The 27,381-nt window shown below is 44.1% G+C and overlaps 1 protein-coding gene across 4 annotated transcripts in view; it reads right to left on the bottom strand.

Moving 5' to 3' along the window:
• Nucleotides 1–27,381, bottom strand: part of TPR (translocated promoter region, nuclear basket protein) — a 728,231-nt gene that overhangs the window by 680,612 nt on the left and 20,238 nt on the right. For all 4 annotated transcript variants that reach the window (XM_078642622.1, XM_078642637.1, XM_078642629.1 and 1 more), the window contains exon 2: nt 7,889–7,993. In XM_078642622.1, coding sequence (XP_078498748.1) covers nt 7,889–7,993 — 105 coding nt within the window. The remainder of the gene's footprint in view (nt 1–7,888; nt 7,994–27,381) is intronic.

Raw genomic sequence — 27,381 nt, 5'->3', positions numbered from 1 at the left:
GGAAAGATCTATAGACAAATGCCTCTTTTTATAGACGATGAAGAGTGTTACTACGTTGATCCATTGACGGGACGACGTGTAAGTAGAGAGGAGGACTGTACCCTCGGGTCAGTTCTAGAGGTGGATCAAAGAGGACCGTTCGTTGAGGCTGAAGTGGCAGGGTGTCCTACAACATTCTTAGTAGATACCGGAGCTACTCGATCAACTTTGAGATCGGCAGTGGTTCCAGATCTACCAATGTCGGGGGAAACAATTCAAGTGGTAGGAGTCGCAAATAAGAGAATGACAAACCCTTTGACGGAACCAGTGCTAGTGAGAATAGGAAACTACACCGATGAACATCAGTTTGTAGTATGTGATTCTAGTCCTGTGCGTCTGTTAGGAAGAGACTTATTGTGCAAACTGAACTGCACAATATACTGCACACCTCAGGGAGTGGAGGTACAGACTACAGACGAGGATGCTACCTTTAAAGTTGCAAATTCGAGAGTATGCGTAGAACTGTATTCTACCCTGACTGTGGAGGAGCTTCCTCTGGACTTACGAGATACAGTGTCAGAGGTATGGGATTATACTGGAGAAGAGATAGGATTGATCAAAGGAGTAGAACCAATGAAGATCATGGTAAAACCAAATGTTGAATATCCAAGAACGCCTCAATACAAATTGACCCCGGAGACGATTGCAGGAATAAAACCTGTAATCGACTCTATGATTCAACAGGGAATACTGAAGGAAATCGTGGGTAGTCCATGCAACTCCCCGATTATGGGTTTGCAGAAACCTAGTGGGAAATTTAGAATAGTACAAGATCTTCGAAGGATTAATAACATAGTTGTTTCATGTTGTCCAGTGGTACCGAATCCATCAGTGATATTGTTTCAGATACCATTCCAAGCTGAGTGGTTCACAGTGATAGATCTTTGTCAGGCTTTCTTTTCAATTCCATTAGATGAGGAAAGCCAGTATCTTTTCGCTTTTAAGCTGGAAAATCGTGTCCTAACATGGTGTCGTATCCCACAAGGGTATACAGAAAGCCCATCAATTTTCAACCAGCTATTGAAGAAAAATCTTGAAAGTCTAGTACTGCCACAGAGCTCGGTTCTGGTCCAGTACATAGACGACCTACTTGTTGCGTCAGGAACGGAAGAAGCTTGTAAGATAGATACCATCGCCTTGCTGAACCATTTAGCTGAAAATGGGCATAAGGTATCTCCGAGCAAATTGCAGTACTGTCTGACAGAAGTACAGTACTTGGGTCACCGGATAGAAAAAGGAAAGCGCAAGGTGTCACCTGATAGGATAGAGGCGATAATGAAGATGAACGCGCCTACGACAGAGAGAAGTCAGGATGTTCCTAGGAATGGTCGGTTATTGCCGACAGTGGATAGCTAACTTTTCCCTGAAGGCAAAACCCTTACAAAAACTGACGCACAAGGAGGTGAGTGATCCGGTACCATGGGACAAGGATTTTTGATGTCGTTCCTACAGCTGAGAGAGGACTTGTGCCGTGCTCCAGCTTTGGGGATGCCGGATTACGAAAAACCATTTTCACTTTACTGCTGCGAAAGAGAGGGTTGTGCTTTGTCAGTTTTAGTACAAACTCATGGAAATGCCCGTAGACCAGTTGCATACTTTTCGGCTACTTTAGAATCGGTAGCCGCAGCGTTGCCCGGATGTCTCAAATCCGTTGCTGCAACAGGTGTCAGCATTGAAAGGTGTGAAAATATAGTAATGGGACACCAATTAGTGGTGTATGTACCTCATTCTGTATAACTGTTAATGACCAGGACCAAGACACAGCACTTAACCAATAATAGGCTCACGCGCTGAGAGCAAGTTATTCTTGCTGTGGAGAACGTGACCATTAAGAGGTGCTCCGTTTTGAATCCTGCTACATTGATGCCACTTCCTAATGATATAGAAGGCGAAGAATGAAGATCACGATTGCCTTGATGTGACTGAACTATGCACCAAGCCAAGACCAGATATTGTGGATGAGCCGTTGACTGACCCTGATGAAATTTTCTTTGTTGATGGCTCATGTTTAAGAGACGATACTGGTCGGTTGAAAGCAGCTTATGCTGTTTGCACCATTACTGGAGTTGTGGAAGCTTGCCTGGAAGGAGTACACTCCGCTCAGGTAGCCGAAATCATTGCATTGACACGTGCCTGTTTAGCAGGTAGCAAAATTAGAGTCACCATTTATACCGATAGCCAATATGGTTTCGGTGTAGTTCATGATTTTGGGCAATTGTGGTCTCAGAGAGGTTACATGACCTCCTCTGGTTCGCCTTTTAGAAATGGGGAATTTGTGCGACTGTTAGAAGCATTACAAGGTCCAGCAGCAATTGCGGTCGTTAAATGTGTAGCCCACACCAAAAATAAAGATTTTGTGTCGCAAGGTAATCGATATGCAGACGAAGTCGCGCGATACTGCGCGGAGCAAGGATATTCTTTCACGGAAGTGGAAGTAGGTGGGACTCAGGAAAAGACAGAGTTAAACATGATGCTAGAAACAGTTGATACTTGGGAGGATTTAAAAGACATGCAAGAGAACGCACCTGATTCTGAGAAAAAGGCATGGGAAACAGCAGGTTGTGTGAAAAGTGAAATGGATTTGTGGGATTCAGCAGATGGAAGGGCAGTATTACCTGATGAACTAGTGAGTCCAATGGCACGACAGATACATGGTCCAGTACACTTAGGAAGAGATGCCATGCTGAGGTTATTTAGGCAGACTTGGTATAATCCTAGGTTTAGGATTGCAGCAGAAGCAGTGTGTCAAAGATGTGTCACATGCCAGCAATTGAACGTAGGGAAAAGAACACCAGTTACAATGAGTCACATTGGAAGGTCTGGGGGGCCTTTCAAACGAATGCAATTAGATTTTATTGAGATGCCAAAAATCAACCGCTTCAGGTATGTTCTGGTGGTTGTATGCATATTTTCCAGATGGGTCGAAGCATACCCTACACGCAGGTGCGATACACTCACAGTAGCAAAGTTGTTGCTTAGAGAGTGGATCCCGTGCTTTGGGGTGCCGACCTCCTTGGAATCAGACAGAGGAACTCATTTCAACAGTGAAGTTGTGAAGATGCTTTGCTCTGCATTAAACATTGATCAGAAGTTGCACTGTAGCTATCGACCAGAGGTTTCAGGTATTGTGGAGCAGATAAACGGAACTCTAAAGTCCCGAATAGCCAAAGTATGTTCATCGACGTCATTAAGCTGGCCTGATGCTTTGCCCTTGGTACTCATGAGTATGCGTAGCACACCAGACAGGAGGACAGGTCTCTCTCCACATGAGGTTTTAATGGGGAGGGCAATGAGACTTCCGTCTGTTCCAACTACAGCGTTGTTGAATATTACAGATGACCTGATCCTGGATTATTGCAAGGGACTTTCTGATGTCATTCATTCTGTGTCTCTCAGGTGCAGGCTGCTGAAGTTCCATCTTCAAGAGACCTATGTCACGACTTGTGCCCTGGTGATTGGGTGCTTGTGAAAAAACACGTCCGGAAGAACTGCCTAGACGTGCGTTGGAAGGGGCCCTACCAAATAATCCGGACAACGAATACTGCTGTAAAGTGTGGAGGGCTGCCAAACTGGATTCATGCTTCCCATACTCGAAGAGTTCCAGCACCCCTAGAAGAAACAGCTCCTCTCACAGATGAAAATCCAGCTGTGGACGGCGAACCACTAGAGGGGATCAGTCAAGCTGTGGGGGTGTCGAAAGAAGTTGGAGTGCTACAGATCCAGCAGAAGAAAGACAGGACGACAGTGAAACTGAAGTTGCCACCGAAGGAGAAAGTTGCTGTGAATACGGCTCAGACACAGATCAAGACAAAAGTGATCAAGAACAGAGTGTGAGGACAAGACATAGGAGAACAAGGCGTGGAGAAGCTAGTTGGCCTGAAAGAAAGAAGAGGCCGAGCTTGAAGCCAACTCCAGAGAGAACTCTTGCTCCTATATCTGAAGACTCGGATTTGGTCGAAGGTGCACAAAGACAGGAACAGGAAGGTCCGAGAAGATCGAGGAGGGTGCGAGTGCCCTGCAGAAGATACGCTACTCCTGAGTGGACCTACCTAGCAGCAGATGTCCAGTGCACGGAGATCCGGGAGGGTGAGGGAAGTGACAGTGACCAGTACTGACCCAATCATAACATTGGAAGTAGTGTTGTTGGTACCAGGAGTGGAGGTCGAAGGGTTGCTGACACTCACTATCCCCAATCCTCCATATCTGAGCAGGATAAGAGAACTGGTTTTAAACAGAATAGAATTTCCGACTTTTTGTTCAACGATGCCAACACTCGAGGAGATCATTCTTCGTTTGGAAATATTAGAATACGTGATTAGAGCCGCTGGAACACGTATGATTCCAGATTGCTAAAGACTTTGTAAATAAACAGATTGAAAGATAACCTAGCGCCAAGTGGAAGAAGAACAAATTTAGGGACTTCCCATTTAGTGGACGGAGAAGGGCTAGGGTTGTCTGTTGTTATAGAATTCAAAGACTGATCTTGCAGAAGGGATTATCAGCTTCCAGGTGTGGTTCGGAAAGGCTGAATAAGCAAAGAAAAGAGACTTTGTGTTGTGAAAGAAAATCAGAACTACACTGTCTTGAGATCATGGAGGCCGGCAACCCAAACCGCAAGACAAAATGCATAGTAGGCACACTTTTAGTGGGAGTAACTTTTCTTATAGTTTTAGTAGTTACTATATCATATGTAGTGGGACATGAAAATGAAGAGAAGGCAACAAAGGAAGCAAAAATTGTATCGATACAGAAACCTACTACTGCTGGTCAAAGGGGGGACAATACAGAGAAAGATAAAGCTTTACTAGCAGCAGAGACTCGTAGGTTGCATGTGGATGAATCACAGGGAAATTTCAAATTAAATGCATATGCTAAATTGCTTTATGAATATATTGATGCTATGGAGGCAAGGGATTGCTATGTGTGCATGCAATTGCCAGCCTCTGTAGACGAAGGTATAGGATGATATCATCTTCCATTGACTTATGTAGTTTGTTGCTTACTATATTTTATGAACGTGATGGTTTTGAGTATTATTTTTCAAATTTTGATGCTGTTTTACCAGAAGTTCCAAACTACAAGCACATGAACAAGTGGGATTATTATAAGAGTGAAGATAGACTAAAGAAATTTTTCATTCCTTGGAAAACGTTGGATACTTCACATGCCCGAAGAAATAATTTGACTTGTAAAGTGTCAGAAATTGAGAAAAGGTTTATAGGACAGGTGGATGATCGGTATAGGAGAAAGAAGATCTTAAAGGCTTCAGGCCAATGGAAAACAGATTGGACCGAAGAAGAAAGGTCACACAAAAGAAAGGGTAGTAATGGTCCAATAGCTTTAGATCGAGAGCAAAAAGGGAAACTGTGTATATATAGGGGTAATACCTATTATGAGAATGTGTTTGTGGGAGAAGTAAATTGTGAACATGCTTTCCAATTAGAATATTATACAAAAGATTTCTTGAAGGGAATGCAGGTGAGCCCGAATGTATATTTTGTTTGTGGAAGAAATGCATACGTGAAACTACCGGATAATTGGTATGGATCATGTTATTTAGCAATTGTCTTCCCCCAAAATATACCATGCTAAGGATCTAGAAATTATAGAGGGAGGAACTCAAGCTAGAGGAAGAAGAGATGTAAGCGATGAGGAGGTAGTTGGAGACGTATTTGGTGCTATGTTTCCTCTTTTAGGGATAGTACTGAATGAGGTCAAGATTAGAAGATTGGCAACAGTTGTAGATAGGTTGTCCGCCAGTACTGCTAGATCATTAATGCTGGTGGAGGGAGAGATGCAATCGATAAGGGCAATGGTTCTTCAGAACCGACTTGCTCTAGACGTTCTGTTAGCCAAAGAGGGAGGAGTCTGTAAGGCTTTGAAGGTTCAGGAATGTTGTACTTACATTCCAGACAATTCAAAACCTCTAGAAAAATATATACGGAACATCACTGAAATTCATCATGAGATTGAGGATTTGACACAGGTAAATGTGTGGGAAAAAGTAGGCCATGGAATGGGTAAAGTTGGGGGTTGGTTTGCCAACCTAGGAAAGGGTTTCATTTGGTACATACTGAAACCTATCATCATAATAGTGATTTGTATAATCACCTTGTGGGGATTGGTGCAGCTGTACCAATGGTATAGATCAAATAGGTTGCAGAGATCCATGAGAGAGCAGGAGAGGAGATTAGCTGCGATGCAGGATAATCTGTACAGGAGTCTGAGGGCTCTAGAGATGATGAAACGAGAGAGTACTGCAACGAGTTCTTTTTGAATCAGTTCATACCTCAGGGATGGTGTTGTGATGGTGATGACTACTAAAAGTCATCAAAGGGGGGAACAGAGAGCGCAAATCGAAAAAAAAATAGAAGTGCACCATATTTACAAGCACGTTGCATCAGTTTAGTAAAGATTACATAAGAGTCGAATTTATAGAGTGAAAATACATAAGAGTGTTTAATTAAAATAGAATGCATATATCAGTGTGAAAAGCTAATGTAGAAGTGTGTAGACATGTTAGAATGATGTTGAAATTCCATGTTATGTGGCTGTGGTAGAGGAGAATGTAATACTGCTAAACGTAGAAATGTGTAGGCCACATGGCAGTTCACAGAGAATGAAAGGTGCTGTTACGCTCTCACATGATATGGATTTTAATGTTGTTGTAATTCAAAGTATTATTGATCATAGAACTGAAATATATGTTTTATAGAAGTGTTTCATATAACCATTGTGTGTAATAAGTTAGAATACTGTTTAGACTAAGAAATTAAAGGTTTACAGAGTGCACAGGCCCGTTTCATGTAATTCTAATAGGCCTGAATAGATAAGGTCATTTCTTTTGATCTGCATGTGCTAGTTAGAGGAATGTCATGTTAAGCATAAATTGCAGAGCCTGCTCGAAGGTTTACGACTTAGAAGATACGGTGGAGGCCGGAATTTGGGGCCCACTGTACAAGTGTCTGTTTGCAGGTTCGAGGAGGTTCCAATCAAGAGAGTGATGAATAGAGTTTTGTTCAGGGAGTCAGGCACAGGCCTGGAGGAGGCTTCATGAATTTCCTGGGGGGTACCGTCCTGTCGGAGAAGAGCCTGAGAAGCAAGGTCAACGCTAATGATGGGCCCAGAGGAGTATCAGCATGGAAAATGCCAGAACCGACACCACGTGAGGGGCGTCTCTAAAGGGCGTTTCTATTGTAAATGTGATTTTTGTATTAGGGACAGCACCCCTGGGTGGAGTTAGGGCAGATGGTCTGAGGAACCTAAGAGAGCGGATGGGTAGGCAGATAGGATAACTGCGAGACATCGATTCACAACGAAGACTAAGGGAAGTGAGTGATCTTCTTTGGAAGTCACCACGGCTGACACCTTTTTAGGTTAAGATTTTACTAAATAGGGATGTCACTTAGTCTAGTGTAGGGACAGTCTAATCTAGATTTTTCTTCCTTTCTGTAAACGACTCACAAGCTACAGCTTGTGTCTATTCTTGCAACTCTGATGATTTTTGAATTGGTTTTGGTGATATTCTTCTGCCGACTAAGAGCATTTAGAAAATGTATGTTTGTATTGATACCAGTATATCTTTTGAACCTTATTTTGAGATGTTTGTATCTCCAGTTAACTTTGGCTTTATAATAAACTTTTAAAACTTATTCGTAGCAAGTAGTTCTTTAGAGTGGTGTAAGTCCTTAACTGATTGACCTAGTAGTGGATTGCCTTTTACTCTATGACAGGTATCAACGGTTCAGTCGACCTGAGTTGGTATCTAGACCTATAGCAATAGATCAGAAATCCCGCCGTAACAGGAAAGCATACCACGCAGACACTCGGCTTTTTAGAGTATACTTACTTAACTTCTTGAGCTCTTCCCTTAGGTTCTGACACTCCTTCGTCTCGGTCACAAGCCTCTCCTGACTCTGGGCCAAGCGCTTCTCCACTTCAAAATACTGTTGTTCTGGAAAGCAAAGAGGTTATTGCTGGTGTTAAAATATATTTATAATAAAACATGTTTGAAAAGAATAATGGAACATATATTTCACCTGAAATCAGAGCATACACAAAAATCAGTAGTTTTTTTCTTAATCTTGATTTCAAATGTTTTAAATAAAAGGTAGCGGTGCATCTGCAGAGTGCACTATCCACAGCATTTACAATACATGGGGCCTGCAACCCTTGAATAAAAGCCTGCTTCAGATTTCCTTACCACAGGCGACTTCTCTGGTCTGGAGTCGCCTGTAATAATAAAATGACAAAGCTGCTTAACTGTAATAAGTTATCCGAGTTGAGTTCTGGAGTCACAAGGCCTCCTGTCAGCAGCAGCCAAGATGAAAGGGAGGTCACGGAGCATACATACCTAAAGCTGCGGTTTATAACAAAGCATGGACGAAAATTGGCTTTTAATTCTTGTGGTATTTTTCCCTCAAACACACAAATGATGAGCAGAAAGGAGATATTTGTTAACATTTGTTTGCACACTAAAGGTCACTACAGGAAATTAAAATCTCTGCCTCTTTCTACATATTTTAGTTTTCTACACTTTGACTTCTGAACTCATTCGAATATCTTTTTGCAACAAACTACTAACTCCTTCTTTGTGTATTTAATTTCACATTTGTTATTAATGTGTTCTACATGTCTGCACCAATATGAAAGAACAAGACACTAAGGATTTCTTTCAGTGGTTTGCAGGAAATGTGACTGTATGACCATGCATCATCAGGAACAAAATATACATTAAAAGGATATTGCAAGTGACCTCGGAGTTCCAGGACCTTAAAGCAACTATGGCTTCTGCCCCATTCCTTTATATGGTCACTGAAATATTCCGTGATTTTCAATATCCTTCTAATGTATGGCCACGGATACTTTATTCTGGATATAAAAGTGAAACACACATTAGGTACCAGTGAACAAAATACTTGTATGAAGAGGTAGTATTAGAATGGAAGTGTTTTTATTTTCTTCTTAAATTACATTATCTGTTGACATCATGCAGCTAAACAAGGAGAGGGTTCAAATGCACATCTGCATGTGCTACCAGCGAAAAGGGGCCCTGCCTTGAACCCATGAGTCCTAGGAACAAACACTGTTTTCCCTCTTAGTACACCAAGCACCCAAATTTATGATGCATAATCCGCGACTTTAGATATAGGGGACGCAGGCCCAGGTAGTACTATGGACAAACTGATTCATCAGAGGGACAGTAAGCAGTGCAGTACTGTGCCCAAGACACAAGGGTGCTCACAAGCACATTGAGAAGGTCCGCATCAGAGAAAAAGCAGAGCTTTTCCACTTTATCTAATGGTCAACAAGGATTTCCCTACCATAATAGTCTCCCAAAAATAAATTTTCGCCACCTAGCTTCTGCAGCAATGAGGAGAAAACAGTTTTATCCTCATTCAAACTGATCCGCACGCTACACCAGCAGTGAATTTATTAAAGTGCTTTAACTGCGCTCCAACTCTTAAACTTAACCTTACTAAACGAAAAAAAATAAAATCAAACCCTCATAACTGGCATAATGACAGAAATGATCAAAGGTCTGGAGCAATAGATGGAGGGGATGTGCATAATTGCTTCAGTTGCTGGCTTTGTGTATATTACGCAACAGTTCTAGGGTTGAGGTGCAGGGTCGGATACCCACTGTTCAGAAGCAATCTGGACTAGCGTGGCAGGGTGTAATCCTTGCATTTATCTAGCAGCTCAGGCTTCATGATAATTTCCTGATTAATCTGTACCACTCACCCAAAGGTTATGGCCATGTGTGTAACCAGTTATTGTGCTGCTTCGTGTAACACACTTTTATATAATTCTCCAAGGTATGCTCATACTCAAGGTAGTCTTTCATAATCCGCACAACTCACAGGATACACTCCGGGAAAAATGTATCGCTATTAATTACCATATGTGGTGCGCCACCTAATTGTGCGTGCCCTTAATGTGACCCAGTTGTAATATATAACATAACACATATATACAAGTGAGGTATCATTTTACTCGGGAGAACAAGGGGAACACTGGGCTGTAGGACATTTGTGCCGGCACAAACAAACATTGGGGGACCCACGCATGCCATACCTCGCTGGACTCCCCCGGGTGTCTAGTTTCTAGAAATGTGTGGGTTAGGTAGGTTTCCCTAGATGGCTGCCGAGCCCCAGGCCAAAAACTCATGGGAACCCCCTTGCAAAACCAGGTTGGTTAGCGATAGGTTATTTTGATGTCCCCTCCTTAGGTTTGGGGCCCTTGCCTGTCGCGGGTCCTTGAGCCACCCACGCAAGTGAGGTACCATTTTTATCGGGAGACCTGGGGGGACACTGGGTGGGAGGAAATTTGTATGAGCCCAGTGGTGCCACCCATTCCCACACAAAAATGTGTGGGGAAAAAATGATTTTTTTTCAGCAACAAATGAGGTTTGCAAGGGATTCTGGGTAAGATAACGTTGGGGTATCCACCCAAGCCATAGCTCCTTGGAAGCCCCCGGGTGTCTACATTGTAGAAATGTGTGGGTTTGGTAGGTTTCCCTAGATGGCCGCTGAGCCCCGGTCCAAAAACTCATGGGAACCCCCTTGCAAAACCAGGTTGGTTAGTGATAGGTTATTTTGATGTTGCCTCATTAGGTTTGGGGCCCTTGCCTGTTGCAGGTCCTTGAGCCACCCATGCAAGTGAGGTACCATTTTTTTCGGGAGACCTGGGGGAACGCTGGATGGGTGGAAATTTGTTGATCCACGCAGATTGCGGAACTTTCCACCACAGAAATGTGAGGAAAATGCATTTCTTTTCACAATTTCTTAGCTTTGCAAGGGTTTCTGGGTAACAGAACCTGGTGGTAGGCAGTCGAGTCACCCCATCCTGAATTCCCCTGGGTGTCGAGTTTTCAAAAATGTATAGGTTTGCTAGGTTTCCCTAGGTGCCGGCAGAGCTAGGGTTAAAAAACCAAAAGGTAGGCTCGTTGCCAAAAAAGGGCACGTTTTCACTGCGAAATTGAGGTGCGACCACGTTGCGTTTTGCGCTGTTTCCTGTCGCAGGCACTAGGCAGACCCAGGCAAGTGAGGTACCATTTTTTTCGAGAGACCTGGGGGAACGCTGGGTGGGTGGAAATTTGTTGATCCATGCAGATTCCAGAACTTTCCACCACAGAAATGTGAAGAAAATGCGTTTTGTTTGTTAATTTCCTAGCTTTGCAAGGGATTCTGGGTAACAGAACCTGGTGGTAGGCAGTCGAGTCACCCCATCCTGAATTCCCCAGGGTGTCTAGTTTTCGAAAATGTATAGGTTTGCTAGGTTTCCCTAGGTGCTGGCAGAGCTAGGGTGCAAAAACTACAGCTAGGCACTTTGCCATAAAAGGGTCAATTTTTAACTGCAAAATTGAGGTGTGACCACGTTGCATTTTGCGCCGTTTCCTGTCGCAGGCACAAGACCGACCCACACAAGTGAGGTATCGTTTTTATCGGGAGACTTAGGGTAATTCAGATTTGTATATCAACTGTTATTACCTATTGAGTTTTCATGCATTTCTCCCTTCCCAATGAAAGACATTGTGTAAAAAATAGTTTTTTTTTAAAATGACCAATAATTCTCATGCTAGTATTGTTGTATAGCTCCTATATATCCTTATATCGTGTTAAGTTAGCATAGGTACATTTCGGATTTAAACGCCATTTTTCCTTTCTTGCAACTTCTGCACACGACCCTTAATTGTTGACTTAGCTTTCAACCTAGTGGTTTGCCGTGGTGTATGTGAGAATAATATGTTATTGCTCTGATATCAGTTTTGTTTAATAAACCATGTCTGCACGGAGAGTGCTGAAGTTTCAGGAGCAACACGATATGGAATTGTTATGAGGTCTGATCTCCACGCCTTCATAGTCATAACACAAGTGCAGCCTTTGCCAACTTGGGCTTGAGGCGGGATTGATATTGCTTTGCACGAGAATTGTTAACACACTTGATGCGGTGCACATGCAGAGAGAGCTGGTGTATGCTGATGTGATTCCTTCATGCTAGGACACTAAGGTATGGGCCCGCCCTAAAACAACCCAAAGAGACCTTCTTAGATAATAATATAATATATGTGTTAGGGAGGGTGAGATATAAGTGTTGTTAACTCTTATTCATTACAGCATGTTAACATGCTGTCACCATTCGCTTTTTATGTCTTAGTAACTATGCTGATAATTTTGCTACTGATAATAAGTATACTTGTATTATCAAAGATACTGCGCCTGAGAAGACGGCATTAGTAAATAAACATTTCAAATGCACATGTGTCTTCTTTACTCCATGTTCTGGTTTGTAATGATAATATAACGAAAGAGTGTTCATGAGTCCCACGTACCCTGAGGTACTGTAAGTTCATGTTCTGGTTTGTCTAAACATTGGGTGTTTGATATGTCCAATGAGACACTGTAGCTAGCTCGGTAAGGGGTGAGTTGGTTGCTAAGGTAAGTTTTGGGACACCCTAATTTGCCGAGGTTCCACTCCTCTGTGCACAGTTCTGTGTGAGTACAGAAACCCTGCAACATGGCGCCCAACGGTTTCGGTGGTCTTATATCATGACACTCGAGTAGTTTATCGTTCATGCCTTAACCCCTTCACGTCCGTTTCCGGAAAACGGGGTGTCGGTGAAACCTACCTATTTTTTGAAATAGGTCTTTATTCAAGCTTGGTTCTTTCTTAAACGGTTTCTTTGAATTACTACCCAGTTGTGCTACAAAGTATTCTTTGTGTTTTCTTATTTCCAATTCTGTAATGGCGGCAGCGGTGGCTATTGCGCAGCATAGTCGCGTAGCGGTACGCAACCATCTTCAGACGTACCAAGTCCCAGTAGATGGGATGGCTGTGATTTTCGTGGTATGTGCAGATCCGGCGTTTCCTTACGAGTTGTTTTACTCTTGGGTTACGTTTCCGGCTGTGGACGCTAATTCTGGTTTGTTCCACTCCTACACCGCCTCGGATGTCCCGGCTGAATATACGCCGTACAGGGCATTGGAAATACCTATTGATCATTGGCAGCATCGAGTTTGGTTTGATGGCGCCCTCCCCCACTCTATGTCCCCTGCGAGGTTAGGCCCACTCTCAATTCCAGGTACTAATTGGCCTGCGTTGGGTGGCTTTACCCCGCACCCGAATCACGGGGCTTGCACCCTGGCAGAAATTCGCAGGCTGCATGTAGTTTCCATTTCCGTGATTCGTGCTTTAGTGCAATACATCGGTCGACATCTTCCTGGTGGTCCCCAGGGGGGTGCGGCCGCTCCCCTGGAACGAGGCGGAATGCGTCTCAATCCAGTGATGGTAAATTCGGTTTTTGGTGCGCGTCCGGTTGACAACGATGACTTCCCATTCTGGCTAGCAGAGAAGTTTGATCAACTGGAGGCGGTTTTTCCGAATTCTACTCCTGCTGATAAACATAGAATGTTGACGATTACTCTACCGAAGGATATTACTCCTGAACTTGCTGACTGTGACAGCTGGGGAAAAACATTTGCGGCAGTTTATACAAGGTGCTTCGGCACCCCGTCTATGACTGCCCTGCCTGAAATCGTTAGACGTGTTCAGAATGATCACGGTCCAGAGGCAGCGGTTGAATTGGGTATGCGCCTGTGTGGTTCTTTTGAGATTGTAAGTGATCTCATTCTCTCCAATGTTAAAGGAGATGCAGTTAACTTTCAGGTGTCGAATGCTTTGGCTGCTCTGCCCGATGCCGACAAACCCCGCCAGTTAGCAAAGATTGTGGTGGCCGCTTATAAAACAATTGGCCGCACAAGTAGGGGTCTGAAATATTTTCCAGTGAAGGAGAAAAAACAACCACAGGGACAATCTGCAGTGACAGATGCCCAGCCCAAGTCCAAGAAACAAAATTGGCCTAAAAAACAGACACAGGGGAAGCAGACAACGCGGACTCAGGGTACTTTTCCTGCAATACAAGCTCCTGCGCCACCCGAAAAAGTTTATGATTTGCGCGACCGCGCGATGATTAAATCGCCTGATCGTTTTCAGGGTTCTGATCAACGCTCTCCTCGTTCCTTTCAGGACACATCGGCCCCGAAGACCGGTGGAGGAGGAGGGGGTGGACGTGGACGTGGTGGCCAACAAGGACGTGGCCAGTCCCGCCAGACGGACGGCGCAGTGAAGCAGGAGGATTCTACGCCTAGGCGTCCGCAGTTTGCGAAAAAGAAAGTCGCAGCCTTAACAGCGCATCGATATGCCACAGATAGTGAGAACGCGGCTTCGGAATCTGACGTGGGCTCTGACCTTGCTGGACAGCGCGGCGGAGATAACCATAGTCAGAGAGGCGCTGCGTCCACTACTGAGGGTGACAGCGACTGATGTCTACGTTGTGATGGAAACAGCGGATACGAGACTTGCTCCCCCTGAAAGACTATATGAAATTGTCCTGTTAATTGAAGGTGACATACAGCGTACCGTTAAAGGTGTGTTTTGGGAGAATCTGTCTTCTACATATGATATTTTACTTTCGGAGGCTGACTGGCCCCCACCTTTTGTGCTCGCGGCGCCGCGAGGGGAGGAGGTAATCCTACCCAGTTTCGCGAACACTGTCTCGAAAGAGCATGCGCAGCATTTTGCAGAAGAGTGGGCTCGGGCTCTCGCGCCGGCTCTGTACCGTAACCAATGTGGTTGGGATAAATTGTCGCCTTGCCACGAAATTCCGTTGCGGTCTCAGCCGCAGCCTCAACCTCAATATCCCATTCGGCGTGAAGCACAATCTTCCGTCGCGGAAATCCTTGAACAATTGGAATATCAGGGAGTTATTGAAACGTGTGTGTCACCGATGAATAATCCCCTTTTTACTGTGAATAAACCTGACGGATCATATCGTTTGGTTTTGGATTACCGGCATTTAAACTCGCATTGCCGTAACTGTGCAGTACAGAATACCCACGGCTCTGCCCTAGTGGATAGTCTCGTGCGTAAGCGTTTCAAGACAACGCTTGACATATCCAATGGTTTTTATGCCCACAGATTGGACAGCTTTAGCTCCCAATGGACCAGTTTTACAAGCGCTGGAGTCCAAAAGCAATTCCGGCGTCTTCCAATGGGCTACAAGAATAGTCCTGGTGTATTTACCGCTCGAATTGTCTCTATTCTGGAGGCACTCGACCCTGATGCTTTTTCGTATGTGGATGACATATATCTCACAGACGACGATATTTGGGAGCATCTGTGTCGAGTAAATTCTCTTGTTTGCAACTTCGCAGACATGGGTTACAAATTCAACTTTGCAAAATCGCACATTGCTGAACACACAGTGTTGTTTTTGGGCTATGAGCTCAACAATGAAGGTAGAGGTTTGGCTCCTCACTTCTTGGAGAAGTGCGCACAATTACGCGCTCCAACAACACTGAAAAAATTACAGTCTTTACTGGGCTTTTTGAATTTCGGCAGAACTTACATTCCGGAATATGCCCAGCGTATCAAGCCTTTGTATGCTTTGATACAACCAACTTTCTCAAAATCATGCTGGCTGCCTGAGCATTCAGCCATTTTGCAATCCTTGCAGGCTGATCTGCTCGCTTCTAAATATTTACTGACTCGTGATAACCACACCAACCTGGTCATAAGAATAATTCCTGGGACGGTGGGTTTCACGTACCTCACTTTTAATGAAGGTGACACGGTACCTATTGCTTACAAGTCACACTTGTACACTTCGGCTGAGATGCGGTTTCCCACAGTGGAAAAGGTTTTAACTGCGGTACAGATGGCAATTCTAAAAGAACGTGCTCTGTCACAGGGGAAGCGCATGCTAGTGGTAACACCCTGTCCTCATTTGGAGGCAGTCACTAAAGCCAGTGTACCAAATTCAAAGGCTTTGCACCCTCGGTGGATTCAGTGGGCTGCGTCATTGTCATCCTCGGATGTCATGTTTATTTTTGACGCTTCCTTACGGTCGCAGGAGTACTTGCAGTATGAATTCGTTCATCCTGCTCCTCTGGCGATGCGACCTTTGGAGGACTTCCATTGCATCATTTACACTGATGGGTCGGCGCAGGTTGCGCATGGCTCTAAACATGCCTACGTTTCCGCATGCGCCATTGTGGTCGGTGCTATGTTGAATGATGAGTTCATTTCCAGGGAGGTACACACGTTGCCCCTGGGCGATTGCACCGCACAATTGGCAGAGCTTCGTGCTCTCTTACTAGCTTTGGAGTACGCAGATCCAAGTGTTACTACTCTAATTGTAAGTGATTCTTACTACTGTGTCCAGTCTTACAATGAAAACTTGTTCTTTTGGATTCAAAATGATTTTCGTGATTCCAAGGGTAGCACAATAAAACATAAAATGATCTGGGTTCGAGTGGCAGAGCTTAAGGCTATGTTGCCACTCGTTTATGTGATTCATACTCTCGGTCATCAGCGCGTGGGAGTTCACGCTGTTGGCAACTCGCTTGCTGATGAAGCAGCGAAATCAGCAGTATCTACATACTTAGTTGCAGCAGTTACTAGGTCTAAAACCAAGATTGATAGCGACATCTTGGCAGCGATTGCTGCCTCTGAGAAGGGAAGTAAACATCCTTCGGGTTTCCCTTCGAAGTATAAATACCACTTAAGTCCCGAAAAGGTTCCTTTTGTGACAATTCCTGATGTTGGGGAACGGCTGATTCCCAACTCTGATCGCAGAACAGACTTGATTACAGCGGCTCATGAAGGTGTGGCGTCTGCGCATGCGGGCGTCTCAGCCACTGTAACGCAACTACAACAACGTTTCTGGTGGCGGGGACTGTACAAACAGACGCGTGATTATGTCCTTCTTTGTGACATATGCCAGCAGATTAAACCTTCAACTGCTACGCGTCCGCCTCAGACTCAGTTGTACATTTCTAATAAACCACTAGGATGTGTTTATTTAGATCACTGCGGTCCATTTTCATCTGATACTGCGTATAAATACATCTTAGTAGCAGTTGACTCATGCACACGCTTTGTGTGGTTATGGCCACATCGCAGCGCTGATTCCCGGACTGTCATCAGAGATTTGCGTATCTTTATAGGGATTTTTGCCTGTGGTACCTTCCATTCGGATCAGGGTCCGGCTTTCGCCTCTAAGGCGTATAAGGATGCCATGACTTCGATGGGGGTCCAAGTCAAGTTTTCGTCACCCTACAGACCCGAGGGTAATAGTGTAGTTGAACGAATGAACCGTGATTTAAAGCAATCTTTGACAGCCCGAGTTATAGGCACTGGCAGAAATTGGCTGGCTCACCTCTATGGCGTGCAGCGTGCTCTTAATAATCTCCCTAGAAGGTCTCTGGGTGGGCGGACCCCATACGAAATGCTCTTTGGCATCAAGATGTTCGTCCCTGACCTTGACGGTCTAGACTCGGTGGTTCGCGCCACTTCCTTTGACGCAGATGAACATTGCAATGTTTTACAGAATCTACAAAAGACGAGAGACACTCTTGCAAAGGAACATTTGCCCTCCACATCGGATGATGCGTTGCAGATCCCGGTAGTTGGCTGGCTACCCCAAGTTGGAGAACTGGTTCGAGAGAAGATCGACAACAAGAAAGAGTTTGGTCCCTCCTATCGAGCTCCGGTCCCAGTGCTTGGAGTGAAGGGCACAAGAACAGTCATTTTACCACCACTTCCAGGTCGTAAGGAAAACAGGTTTATTTCTATTGACAATGTCAAGATACACAGAGTGGCCGATTCTTCTTAGCATGACACCGGCTGTTTCCTGTCCTTCCATTGTGAGAAATTCAATTATGCCCACTGCTTCTAATAATGAACCTGAGGTGGCCATCGACTTACCTGCTGTTTCCAGTCCATTATTGAATAATTTACCAGGAACTAACCTTGATGAGACAGACTATACATACCCCACTGATTTGTCCATGCCTGACCTGCAAGCTCGTTTAGCCACGGAATCCAGATTTTCATTTGACTCTGCTTCCCTTGCCTCGAAAAAACCCTCTAAAATTGCATTATATGCTAGCCTGTTTAAAAAACATTTTTTGATACCTCCTTGGATATACATTTGGCTGGTCCTTTTTTCAGTTTACCTTTTTATGTCAATTGGTTTTGTGTTTTATTTTTTTCGGATTATGAATGGACACTATGTCGAGGAGAGAACTTGCATTACTCATTTAAATGGAACTTTGGCCCCACTTTCCTCTTCACATTCTGCACACAGATTAAAAAGAGACTTGACTTTGGTTAACATCACAGCGTGGCCTGTTCTGGATGGAATCGCGTGGGATGCTGTTCGTTTTCAGATTCATGGTCCAACGGAAGTCGTTAATGTCCCTAATGTACTAAGAGTTAATATGGGGGATGTGGTGAAACAAAACATTCGTTCTGATGATTGGGATGTTAATGCTGTGGAAAGTTTGTTTTCAGATTTGAAATATTATGCTGCTTTTGATGCTGAGGATTTATATTTAGAATCTGCTAATTATGGTGAATTGTTCTGTTACCAACATTATGGCAATCACTTCTTACACAAGACATCTTCCCGAAGGGATGCGGTTAATTTTACTCAGTGGGAACATTGCCCAGCACCAACACAAGGGAGTTCAGAAACGTTTCTTAAAAAGTATACTTATTTCACTGACTTTAATCAGTCCAATCCCGAGTCCTTTTATTTTAAATTTCACAAACAGCCACTGTCCAAGGTTCGACTTACAAATACAAAATTGTTATATTCAAAGGCCTTCCTGGATCAATTAGTTACTGGAGGGTATGAGTTATGGAAGGATACCATAGACCTTAAATCAGTTTGGGGCTCAAAGGCCTGGCAGGTACAAGGCACTGAGGCTTTGCACCGTGCATGTCTCATCCCAAATCATATGTGGTTTTTAAATGAAACCATTTCCCAGACCACGTGCTTTGGATTGGCTACGTCTAAAAGGTTAAACACCCCGTCTTTCCCGGAGTTGGAGGAATATGAGAATTGGAGTAATTTTACTAAATTGTCCATTAGAGATGTACAGGCTCTGCTTCTGAATTCCTCCTTTGACATTTCCAGTATGACTCCCAAGGGTTGGCTGCTTTGGCACCGTAGTGCTGATTCTTGCCAAAAAAGATTTTTAAATATAACTGACGGGTTTAAGACTGTTAGATCTGATCCCCGTTTTGATTTGAGTCATACTGTCACCTCTTACTCTGTTGGCAAGTTGTGTCAAGCTTGGCTGAAACATTCAACTTTACCTGCGGTTAAGTATCACCTTTCCAAACTGAATGCAGACGTGGATTTGAATGATTTCATTAAGGGCCCAGCTAGTGGCAGGTCGAAAAGGTGGTTATATGGTGTTTACAATGAAATTTGGAAACTCTCACAGATTGAGGCTGCTTCACGCCTTAGGGCTATTGATCAGGCAAATCTTGAGAAAGTGCTTGCAGTGGTTGACAATAGCATTAACGTGCTTTCCTCTAGAATTTACACATTAGATAATATTGTGTCGTCTGTTGTTGATATTGTGCATGATGAAGTGTCTGTATTATACCATGGTCAAAATCAATTACGTTCAATCATGCAGTTTGCATGGACACTACAGACTCTAAAAATGGGTAAAGTTCCCTGGGGATACATGAACGTTTCCTCTTTATTTGCACCATTTAATTTGACAGACAAACAACGCTTGCTTTCAATGCGTGATGCTTCCTTTTCTATGCTCCATATTGAAAGATTGGAATCTTTACCTTTTTCTGTGGCAGAGACCACTGCTGCTACGTGGCTTATCCACGGTTTAATAACGCTGCCTTTTGCTTTATATAAGTTTTCAAATTGTATGAAATATGTGCCAATAGGTCGTTTTGAACCCTTAGGTAGCGGTTTTCTTCATGAGGTCTGGTCACTCCCATACACATACAGATGTTTCAAGGATGAACAAGAGGTTTATCTAACAGGGGATGAGTGTACTGAGACGCCAGATCATTCTTTAATGTGCAGACACATACAGTTACACGGTTCATGTAACAAGGACCGACCGAATATGGCTTGCGTTTTACAGGGCACGCCAGTTCCTGCTATCATCCCCACGTTTAAATTGTTAGAGAATGGTAGTTATTTAATGCTCAATAATGAAAACTGCTGTGGTTTAATTAAAGGTATAGCTTTCATAGTAACGGTTAGTGAGCGAGTTATTTGCTGCAGAAATGTTCTTTATCCTCCCACACGTGAACATAGGGAGTCTTCCATTTGGCCACAGATACCGACCTTGGGAGCAGAATTCAGCGGCATGGCTAGAATAAGAGCTCTATTGTCCCAGAAAGAGGTGGCCTTGAGCTCGGCCCGTGAAACTTTCGTGCTTCACATTGCTAACACCCGCACGGAGGTTCAGGCTCTTTTAAACACTGATTTGCCCTTGCATTTCGGAGCCATGGTCCGTTCTATCTTTAACGCATCCTCCACAACGGGCCTAGCACATTTTTTTAAAGTTGTTAGCGGTGGTCTCGTGACTTCCTTTGAGAAGATTTTTGGAGTCATCCCTGCTTTCTTCCATTCTATTTTTTCATCCTTGTTTGGAGGGTTCCCGTTTTTGCTTGCATTAGCGGCTGGCGCATTGGTGGTTTTCTGCCTTTTTAAATATGGATGCCCTTCCTGTGCAAGACCACGCACAGTTACTACTGACGCGGTTTCGCAACCGCATGCTTGATTATTATGGCACACTGCCGTTGGCGACTCTAAGCACGGCGTTTGGATTATCTTTTCGGTTCTCCTATTTCACCTGTGTCCAGCCTGTATTTCACTGCCTGACCTGTGATTTCCTTTGGGCCATTGATTTGTGTCTCTGCGGACCAATATCTTCTGACGTCGATTTTGATCAACTGATGAGTCCTATCATTGCTCACGAGTTGGTTTGTTCTGACGAAAGGATTATGGCCTTGGCGGTGGCACATGGACTAATGGGTCCCTGGGATGTGTTGTCGGCAGCGCAAAATTTCTTGGAACGGAGTTTTCTTGACAACCCACCGAGCTGTCCTCTGATGGTTATAGAGGATGCGGTGCTGGAAGATCACGTATGTTCCTTTCATCTTTTAAATTGGATGGCTGAACTGTTTTCGGATGAGGACAGTGACTTCCTCCTGGAGGCTGTTGCAGCTTACTTTTCATATACAGTCTTATCATAGACACTGCCTCAAATTGACATGCTGATTGATAGCATTTCCTTGATTTTATTGACTTTTGGTCAAGACATTTTATTTTTTGCTTGCCTATTGGCTTGAGCCACATTATATTTGTGGGCTATTTTTTGGCATTAATTTTTATAATTGAATTTTTATTCATGCTCGTTTATACATGGATTCTGCTCTCATGTGATGGCACTTCTGTTACCTTATTTAGTCCGTTCTCGGATCATGGGGGGGTGTTGTATAGCTCCTATATATCCTTATATCGTGTTAAGTTAGCATAGGTACATTTCGGATTTAAACGCCATTTTTCCTTTCTTGCAACTTCTGCACACGACCCTTAATTGTTGACTTAGCTTTCAACCTAGTGGTTTGCCGTGGTGTATGTGAGAATAATATGTTATTGCTCTGATATCAGTTTTGTTTAATAAACCATGTCTGCACGGAGAGTGCTGAAGTTTCAGGAGCAACACGATATGGAATTGTTATGAGGTCTGATCTCCACGCCTTCATAGTCATAACACAAGTGCAGCCTTTGCCAACTTGGGCTTGAGGCGGGATTGATATTGCTTTGCACGAGAATTGTTAACACACTTGATGCGGTGCACATGCAGAGAGAGCTGGTGTATGCTGATGTGATTCCTTCATGCTAGGACACTAAGGTATGGGCCCGCCCTAAAACAACCCAAAGAGACCTTCTTAGATAATAATATAATATATGTGTTAGGGAGGGTGAGATATAAGTGTTGTTAACTCTTATTCATTACAGCATGTTAACATGCTGTCACCATTCGCTTTTTATGTCTTAGTAACTATGCTGATAATTTTGCTACTGATAATAAGTATACTTGTATTATCAAAGATACTGCGCCTGAGAAGACGGCATTAGTAAATAAACATTTCAAATGCACATGTGTCTTCTTTACTCCATGTTCTGGTTTGTAATGATAATATAACGAAAGAGTGTTCATGAGTCCCACGTACCCTGAGGTACTGTAAGTTCATGTTCTGGTTTGTCTAAACATTGGGTGTTTGATATGTCCAATGAGACACTGTAGCTAGCTCGGTAAGGGGTGAGTTGGTTGCTAAGGTAAGTTTTGGGACACCCTAATTTGCCGAGGTTCCACTCCTCTGTGCACAGTTCTGTGTGAGTACAGAAACCCTGCAACAGTATGAGTATTCCCAATTTTGAAAATGTGCAAATATATACTGTTTCTAAACTCTATAATTTGTACCCAATTCAGAAATACATAGGTGTCTTTCATACCGATTTTTCCATGTATACATTTTCCAAGAATAAGTGCTCTATACCCAGTAAATAATAAAATACCATTGCAAGTTGCTGCTCAGTTTTTGGCTCTGGGTTCGTCAGGTTCTTGGTGAAACTACAAGTCCTATATATCCCCACAACCAGGAAAGTCTAACGGATGTAACGGTATATTGCTTTCCAAGAGCTGTCAAAATTACAAGAAGTTATAGGTGAAAACGTTGAGACAAAAGGCTGTTTTTTCAACAAATTTTCAATTATTCCAATATTTAACTGTTAGTTTCTATAAAGAAACCTTCATGGATTAAGACAAATTACCCCTTTCTGAATTCAGAATTTTGTCTACTTTTCGAAAATGTATAGCTTTCCAGGATCCATTATTGCTTTCAAACTCATTTCTACCATTAACTGGAAGGAGGGGGGGGGGGGGCTGGCTATTTTACATAGATCTTCCATCAGTTGCCGAACCGAACATCTTACCTCACCACGTGACTCCTTCCAGGCCCTATACTTTTCTCTCAATCCTTCCCCTACAATCTCTTTCACTGGGATCCTCATTTATAGGCCTCCTGGCCCAAGGCCATCCTTCTGCCAAAACCTACTTAAGATACTGGAACCCTATATCGATAGACCCAACTTTACCATTCTTGGAGATTTTAATTTCCATCTGGAGATGGATAATTCCTCAGATACCAACCTTCTGTTGGACTTATTAGTTTCCTGTGGTCTTTCACAGAGAGTAAAGGGTTCCACCCACACTGCTGGACATACTCTGGACGGGGTCTTCACCAACGACCCTAGAGTAGAGATCGGGACTCCTCTACCTCTGTCTTGGTCAGATCACATGGCTATCCCCCTGGATTTCATATCTCCTAACCATGTCACTCCCCTAGCAGATCCCAGTAAATGGGAATCAAAAAGGAATTTTAGAGGGATAAATAGTGATTCACTAGCTCTCCTTCTGTCCAGTTACCATTTGTCATCAGCAAGGGATACTGACAGCGCAGCTCTTGACCTGCATAATTCCATTCTCAAGGCAGTGGACAAGCTAGCCCCAGTCAAGCAGCATTACTCCGCTAGAAAGCGCCCATCGGCGCCTTGGTACTCTGACACACTCAGGTCACTAAGGCAGGGATGTAGGAGACAGTGGCTCTGGAGATCTAATCTAGATTCAGATGAAAAGACTAAACAAAAGCTCTTACTTAAAGAATATAAAACCGCGGTGCTTGCGAAAAAGAAAGAACATTTCTCTAAACTGACTGCCTCCCTCAGCTCCACTAGGGGATTGTTCAAAATTGTCGAGTCTTTGTCGGCTCTGCAATCCCCTGATCCCACTATAGCAACTCAGGAGCTCTGCGATCAGATTTCAACTTTCTTCAGAGAAAAGATAACTGACATCTACTCCGGCCTTGAAGCTCTTAATCAAGAACCTGGACCCTCAGCTGCCCCAGTGCTACATCTCGCAAAAGAAGATCCCATTGAGTCATCACAGGGTTATCTTAACATCTTCCCCCTGCTCTCTCTAGAACAACTCAACCTGCATCTAGACAAGCTTAAATCAGGATCCCCCTCGACCCCTAAAGATCTTTAAAGAATGCAGAGAGGTTCTTCTTCCTGTTTTTCTGGAAGTCATCAACCTGGCAACCCAGGAAGGTGTCTTCCCGACCCCCTGAAAAATGGCCATAGTTAAGCCCCTCCTAGAAAAGGCCTAGTTGGATACTGGGATTCTAAAGAACTTCCGGCCTATCTCACTTCTCCCAGCCCCTGCAAAAATGTTGGAGGCCCATTTAAACAGCCATCTGAGGGCCTTCTTGGAGAGCTCCACCCTTCTTGACCCCTCCCAGCACGGCTTCCGGAGGGCACATAGCACTGAGTCCGCCCTGACAGTTGTCACAAATAACATCCGTGCTAAGGTCGACAGTGGCCAGACTACCCTTCTGGTCCTGCTCGACCTTACAGCCGCATTTGACACCCTATCTCCCTCCATTCTTACCAAACGCCTAAGGGAGATAGGAGTGGACGGGCCGGCGCTTAGCCTCCTGAAATCTTTCCTGGAAGGCCGTGCGCAGAGGGTCAAACTGGGTGATTTTCTTTCCCCAGATAAACCTGTGCAGTGCGGGGTGCCTCAGGGTTCGTCCCTGAGCCCCACACTCTTTAATATCTATGTAACACCGCTTGCCAGACTTGTTAGATCATTTGGGCTGGAAGTCTTATCCTACGCCGATGACACCCAGATCATGGTTTTTCTCCAACAAACTGCTGGCATCACAGCTCGAAACTTTAGACACTGCATGGAAGAAGTTGCTGGCTGGATGGTGAGGAATTTCCTCAAATTAAATGGGGAAAAACGGAGGTGCTGATCTTTGGAGGTAAGGAGGAGATCTGGTCAACGGACTGGTGGCCCTCCGCCCTTGGAGCCTGTCCTACGCCTTCTCAGTCCGCTCAGAACTTGGGTGTTATTTTCGATACCAAGCTCTCCTTTGACAAACAGGTCAGCAGGACGACTTCCACATGCTGCGGTGTCCTTAGAACCTTGAGGAAATTAGTACACTATCTGTCCACCGAGGCCCGCAAAATGGTTACGGTGGCTCTAATTTCCTAAAGGTTAGACTACTGCAACGCGCTGTACCTAGGAATTAATAAACTACAGGTACAGCGCCTTCAAACAGTACAAAACACAGCAGATCGTTTTGTCGTAGATGCTTCTAGATCTGATTCAGGCACCTTAATCAGGAAGGATTTGCATTGGCTCCCCATCCAGGCTAGAATAGAGTTCAAGGTCCTTTGTCTCACCCACCGTGCTTTACACGGTCTTGGATCAGAAGACGTCAGATCTTTGGTGACCCTCTATGTACCCGGCAGGGCACTTCGCTCAGCTAACAAATATCTTCTTGCTGTACCCAAAATCAACAAGGCCAGATGGGGCGAGAGGGCTTTCTTCTCCCTTGCGCCCAGGGATCTGGAACACCCTGCCGGCCGAAGTTAAAGGACAAACCTCCCATTCTCTCTTCCGAAGGGCCTTGAAGACCTGGCTCTTGAGGGAGGCATACCTGTAATCTGCACTCCCCACCTTCTCAGCACACAGCTTTTCCATCTTTAGCGCCTTGACGCCTACGGACAAAGTAGCACTCTACAAATCCCATCTCAACTCAAGAGGTTGAAAGCTCTAAAAATAGCAAAAATAGGCTATGTCCCAGAAAAATGCCAAAACTGTGAAAAATGTTGGTTCTCTGACAAAAGACTGTCATTCCCTAAAAGCTGAGAAAATGGAGATTTCAGCCCCACAAACCCCTTTTTGATAACATTTGCAGGGAAAAACCCAGAGGCTTTCATTTGCAGCCCGTTTTTCCAATTTTTCTGAAAAAAACTAACATTTCACTGTATTTTGCTTAATTTCTGGGACCCCTCCAAGGGAATCCACACACCCTGGGCACCTTTAGAATCCACATGATGTTGGAAGAAAAGGACGCAAATGGTGGTCAAAAAGTTACAGGGGCCTAAGCGCGCACTACCCCAAATCGCAAAAAAAAGGCTTAGCACAGGAGGGAAAAGGCCTAGCAGCGAAGGGGTTAAAGTCCTTCAGACAGGACCCTCACTTGCTCCTAATCTAGATTGGTAGTGGTCACTCGCTAGCACAGCTCACATTTATATTAGACCTTCTATAAATTTCCCTTCATCAGCTCCACACAGAGTACAACTTGATCTGGAATTACTATAATAATTATATAGTCACATTTCAAATCTACTAATTGTATACATGGACATAACTATTTGAATGTACTCGTGGTATTGTCTTGAAAGCAATGCATTATGGCCTAGGGTAGATTTACCATATCTTCAAAGTTTATGATGCTCACTAGGGACCTCTAGGAACAGCTTGTGCTACTGCACCGAGACAAGCAGTGCTGGTGCTTTGCTCACTAGGGACATCTAGGCGCAGCTTGTGCTATTGCACCTAAACAAGTAGTGCGGATGCCTTGCTCACTAGGGATCTCTAGGCACAGCTTGAGCTAGTGCACCTAGACAAGCAGTGCACCTAGCAAGCACTAGGACGTCTGGCGCAGCTTGTGCTACCGCACCTAGACAAGCCGTGCTTGTGCTTTGCTCACTTGTGACATCTAGGCGCAGCATGCTGTACTGCACCTACCACATCTCATTTATATTAGACCTTCTATAAAATTTCCCTTCTTCAGCTCCAAATAGAGTACAACCTAATCTGGAATTAATATACTAATTTCAAAGCTACTAATTGTATACATGGACATAGCTATTTGAATGTACTCGTGGTACGGTCTTACATGCAATGCATTATGGGTAGGGTAGATTTACCATATCTTCAAAGTTTATGATGCTCATTAGGGACCTCTAGGCACAACTTATGTCACTGCAACTAGACCTGCAGTGCTGGTGCCTTGCTTACTAGGGAAATCTAGGTGCCGCTTTCTGTACTGCACCCACCACATCTCATTTATATTAGACCTTCTATATATTTCCCTTCATCAGCTCCACAGATAGTAAAACCTAATCTGGAATTAGTATAATTATTTTGTCACATTTCAATGCGACTAATTGTATTTATATTCGTTGCTTAAGAGAAGCAAGGCTGGCAGTAACTGTGCCTCTTTTACTGCCAGCCTTGTAGTTCATAAGCACGGACTATAAGCACAAAGTGAGTGTTTAGGCACCACTTGCAGGTTTTCAAAACACTTTAATAAAAGACAGTGTCATTTACAATAGCAATAGCTCAAATTCTCGAAATGCGAGACCTAATGCATTGTAAATGCTGGTTTTAAACGGCAAACATTGGAGTGTCGTTGACAGTGTTCAATATAGGTTTCATGTCAAGCCCAGCAACACTGGAGTTACTGACTATGAAATGGCTGCTTGTGTTCCAGTTCAGGGAGGACCCGGCCTGGCAGTTCGGGTTGGACTGTTTCCAGTTGTAGAAGGGCCAAGCCTGATTTGCATATGGCTTGGTCAAACCG

This window comes from Lissotriton helveticus, chromosome 1_1 (assembly GCF_964261635.1).
Source record: "Lissotriton helveticus chromosome 1_1, aLisHel1.1, whole genome shotgun sequence".
NCBI lineage: Eukaryota > Metazoa > Chordata > Amphibia > Caudata > Salamandridae > Lissotriton > Lissotriton helveticus.
Note: the sequence above shows the minus strand (reverse complement) of the source record. Positions and strands in the feature narration are given on the sequence as shown.